We start from the raw sequence: 4,756 nt of genomic DNA, 5'->3' as shown, positions 1-4,756 counted from the left end.
TGCACATAAACAATTGGTACACAGGTAAAAACCAAAAACAGAAGAATACATAGTGTGTGATTCTACTTATATAAACAAAAGTAGCTTAGCTGTGGTGTTAGAAGTCAAGATAGTGACTAGTTTCATAGAAGGGAAGTCACAGTGGGAGACAAGCAAGGCTTCTGGATTCCTAGTGGTTTTGTTTTGCACCTGGGTGGTGGTTACACAAGTGTATTCATTTTGTGATAATTCATGATTTGTGTCCATTAAGAAGTCATACATCAAATAAAAAGTTTTAAAAAATTAATGGTGCATGAGCAGGAATTTAGGGAAGCCTCTCTGAAGAAGCCAGCCCTCCAAAGATCAGGAAAAGCACATTCCTACAACAAAGAAGTAGCTAGTGCAAAGGTTCTAGGTCAAAAAACCCCAAGGAACAGAAAGAAAGCTGCCGTGGCAGAGCCTGGGTTCAGGGGAGAGCACGTTTGAGGCAGAGCAGGCAAGAGCTCCTCTGCAGCCAGGGTAAACTGAGATTTTATACTAAGCGTCATTTATTCTGTCTCCAAACAAGGATAATTTTACCTCACAGTTGAGAAATGTAAGGCTTCAGAAGAAAATTCAAGTTAAAGGGATTGAAGTTGAGAATGAATTTATGAAAGCCTAATAAATAGTTTTATGTCCAATAAACAAAATAATAAAATTGATCAAGAACAAAATAAATTTCTAAGCTTTTCCCCTTGAAGTCCTTTGCAATAGAGCTATATCTCATAAAGACCCTGTTATTGCCTCTTGGTTTTAAATTATGATCCCAAGAAATAGTCGAATTGGGAAACAACCTTGACTAATTGAGTGACCTTAGGCAAGTCAAAACTTCGCTGAGCTCTCAGTTTCCTCAATTATAAAATGAAGTGGTTAAGGCGTATCTTCTAAGGTTTCCCAGCTCTAAATTCTATTATTCAAAGTCATTTAAATTCTTGCTGCTTTAGTTTTTTGCACAAGAACAATATATTAACAACTGTTACTGCATGCCTGAAACATTTCCTGGAGCTGTTTTCATTTATTAATTGTAAGATTGGTGATATTGTTACCAACCGTCCTCACTTTAATTTACTGAGTACTAACTCTTCCATTAGGTATTGGAAGCAAGACCCTTCAAGAAGATACTAAGTAAAATGACAAAGTAACAATTCTTTTATTTTTTTTATTTATTTATTTTTATTCTTATGCAAAGTAACAATTCTTAAGGTGAAACATTGATATGGTTATAGCCCCAAGGTATATCATTAAATATAGTGACTATTCATCAATAATGTCTCATTCAGACTTCCTAAAAACATTTCTTTCTTAGGAAGAAATTTCAATCAATTGATATGCTCATAATTTCTCTTTTCTACCTTTCTCTTCCATGCTTACAAGTTTTTCTTCCTCCTTCACCATTTGTAATAGAATACAACAATGAGTGGGCACCTGGGTGATGCAGTTGGTTAAGTGTCCCACTCTTGGTTTCAGCTCAGGTCCTGATCACAGGGTCCTAGGATCCACACTCAGCGAGGAGGTCTGCTAAAGTTTCTCTCTCCCTCTCTCCCTACCCCTCACCCTTGCTCTCTCTCTCCTAAATAAATAAATCTTTAAAAAAAATAAAAATATTAAAATATATATATAATAATGAAGCAAACACTAAGAGATGATTAATAGAAGAAAAATGTGTTTAAAAAGCCCAGTATGATTGAGAATGTCAAGGCCACTTATTGCAAACCTACAACATTACCTATTTATATATATAATTTAATGTAAATTATGTACACAATTAACTCTGAATGTAGTTAAGTGTTTCCATATGGGGCTCACAGCATATATAGTCAAACAGGAAAACTAGATTCCTTTGCAGATCTATTCAAAGGAGCTAAGATGGAAGTTGGTCCCCTCTCTTGGTAATTTGAGCAATGGAGACAGTCTAGTGAGCATGTTTATGAGTGATTCCTGTGAAGGCAAAATAGACCTTTTTTTTAATATAAGCTCAAAATTATAGCTATATACATTTGAGACTGTGGGTTTATTATTTGATTCTTGGGATGATAAAATAGTCAAACCAAATATGAAATGAAATGAAATTATACACAAATATATTTTATAAGCTTATTCAGTTTCTCTACCTAGAGAAATCTACTCCTCCTTTAAAGCTGAGATGGAATGAGATCTCCTAAGTGTCATTTTCTCTACACTCTGGAGACTAAATGAATTACTTCCTCCTTCACACTTTTATACTGCTGGAATAATATTTTTTATCACATTGCATCGCAAATAATTATTTATAGGTCTCTCTATCCTTCTAGATAATGTTTTAAGAAGGCAAAGGCTGTAGATGGTTCATGTTGTATCCTCAGTACCAAATAAAATGCCAGGCTATAAAATAGGCCCCGGCAAAAGTTTGTTTGAATTAATATTGAGCTCTCTAAAGAAGATAATTCACAAGTTCAGTGAAAAGGAAATATAATGGAAAGGCAGAGTCCATTAAATTTACTGCATACCTTCTACTTTTTTTTTTTTTTTTTTAGGCCCCATAACCATAGGCATGGTTTAATACATAACTCAATGCTACTTCCACAATTAAGATTCTCCTGATTTTTCCAGGTTATAATATCTGCTTCTTTCACTGCACTTCCAAGCATTTTACCTCTACCAAAGCCTTCTCTTACTTGCCTTTTTTTTTTAATTCTTAAAAAAAATTTTGAAGGGAAAATATCCCATCCTACGTATCTCTTAATATACAATGTCTAACTACAACTGGCCTGGCAATGATACATACTCAGTCCATGTTTGTTAATTAACAATTTATTAGACTTGAAAATAATTCAAAAGATCATAGATTGTATCATTTCCATTGTAACCAAGATGAAGGCCAGAGCGGTCTTAGGAGCCTTTTGTCTTCCTGATGAGTCCTTCCATTATGTCCCACTGCTCCTTGGTAACCTAACACAAACAGAAAAAGGCAATTTTATATGGTTCTTGCATATTTTTAAAGCTTGGTATCTTAGCTGCTAATATTATATTATATTCATAAAATGGTATTACCTTCCTCAGACTGTTGAATTCCCCTGAAATAAATACTTCCTCTCCACCATCAAATCTAATGACCTGGAAAAAAAAAAACAAAAACAAAAACAACTCTGAAACTAACTCCTTTTAAAAAGTTTCTGAGCCATTAGCCATTTTCCCATCTTAATTGACTAGAACATCTCCTTGGCACTTTCAATCAAAACCCAAAGTCTGAAAAGAAAAGTCATGATTAAACCTAATCTGATTTACTCATTTTAGAATCCTCTTTCCCCCATCTCCACAATTTCAAATTCTACCCAATATTAAAGATCATCTGGCATGTCTACCAGAGTAATTGGCATTTGATAAAATTAATTTATCAATGAACAAATTCCATAGCCTAAACAATCTATATTAATATTTTTATATTATTTACAGCCTAAAAATATTTTAAATCATATTTATATTCAATATTGTCAGGAATGGTTCCACAAAATGCCTTCTCACCCCAAATCCACCTCCCCAAAAAGTCAAGAGAAAACAATACTTACTGCCCCATTAATCCAAGAAGCATAATCACTACAAAGGAAAGCAGCAAGATTTGCAAGTTCTTCCACAGTTCCTAGCCGACCACAAGGAATTCTAGCAATCACTTCTTTCTCAAATGTTCCGGTTGGGTCAAGACGACTAAAGGCACCCTTAAAAATTAAGAAAATAGTTAGGTTGCACTAAAAAATTTTACGAAACAAGTCTGCATAAAATGGAATATTACTATGGCAGCCTGTTCATACCTCAGGCCTTGTAAACAACAGAGAATTTTGCCAAATTCTTCCAGAGTCACTTCAGCTCAAAACAGGTCTTTTTACCTAATACTGACCTAAAAAATCACCAGAAAATATAACCTTTTTACCTTCATCTATAAAATGAGATCTGTCTTGGGCGCCTGGGTGGCTCAGTTGTTTAAGCGACTGCCTTCGGTTCAGGTCATGATCCTGGAGTCCTGGGATGGAGTCCCACATCGGGCTCCCCGCTCGGCGGGGAGTCTGCTTCTCCCTCTGACCCTCCCCCCTCTCATGCTCTCTCTATCTCATTCTCTCTCTCAAATAAATAAATAAAATCTTTAAAAATAAATAAATAATAAATAAATAAATAAATAAATAAATAAAATGAGATCTGTCTTTAGCTACCTCACAAAATTGTTGTGAGCATTAAATGAGAAAATGTATATGATAGTACTCTGAAATCCGTACATGCTTAGTGTGGGGGATGTAGTGGTACTAATGTTGTTTGACTGAATAATCGCAGAAAAGTGACTCAAGTAGGAAACCTTTAAAAGGAAATTCCTTTTCTTCTTTCTTCTCAAAATAATTGGAAAGGAAGAAAACAAGTATGTAGGAATATTAAATTCAAGTAGATCCTTGAGAAAAACAAAACAAAACAAAAAAAACCCTGTAACTAAATTTGCCAACCAATGTCTGCCTTCTGTTAATGATGTGAAGGTGCAGACCAAGATGAAGTATGCATGTGCACTGATTTAAAAAGGAAAGGAAGGAGGAAGGAGAAGGAGGAAGGAGAAGGAGGAAGGAGAAGGAGGAAGGAGGAGGAGGAGGAGGAGGAGGAGGAGGAGGAGGAGGAGAAGAAGAAAGAAAGAAAGAAAGAAAGAAAGAAAGAAAGAAAGAAAGAAAGAAGAAAGAAGAAGGAGGAGAAGGAGAAGAAGGAGAAGAAGGAGAAGGAGAAGAAGGAG

General features: G+C 35.1%; 1 protein-coding gene across 2 annotated transcripts in view; it reads right to left on the bottom strand.

Moving 5' to 3' along the window:
• Positions 1 to 2,792: 2,792 nt before the first annotated feature.
• DECR1 (2,4-dienoyl-CoA reductase 1) overlaps positions 2,793 to 4,756 on the bottom strand; it is a 44,917-nt gene continuing 42,953 nt past the window's right edge. For both annotated transcript variants that reach the window (XM_035011496.1, XM_035011497.1), the window contains 3 exons: positions 3,564 to 3,710; positions 3,049 to 3,111; positions 2,793 to 2,946 (listed from right to left, as the gene is read on the bottom strand). In XM_035011496.1, coding sequence (XP_034867387.1) covers positions 2,887 to 2,946; positions 3,049 to 3,111; positions 3,564 to 3,710 — 270 coding nt within the window. In that variant the 3' untranslated portion in view covers positions 2,793 to 2,886. The remainder of the gene's footprint in view (positions 2,947 to 3,048; positions 3,112 to 3,563; positions 3,711 to 4,756) is intronic.

Source organism: Mirounga leonina, unplaced genomic scaffold (genome assembly GCF_011800145.1).
Source record: "Mirounga leonina isolate KUSES-001 unplaced genomic scaffold, KU_Mleo_1.0 Mir_165, whole genome shotgun sequence".
Lineage (NCBI taxonomy): Eukaryota > Metazoa > Chordata > Mammalia > Carnivora > Phocidae > Mirounga > Mirounga leonina.
This window is presented reverse-complemented; position numbering and strand designations above follow the sequence as displayed.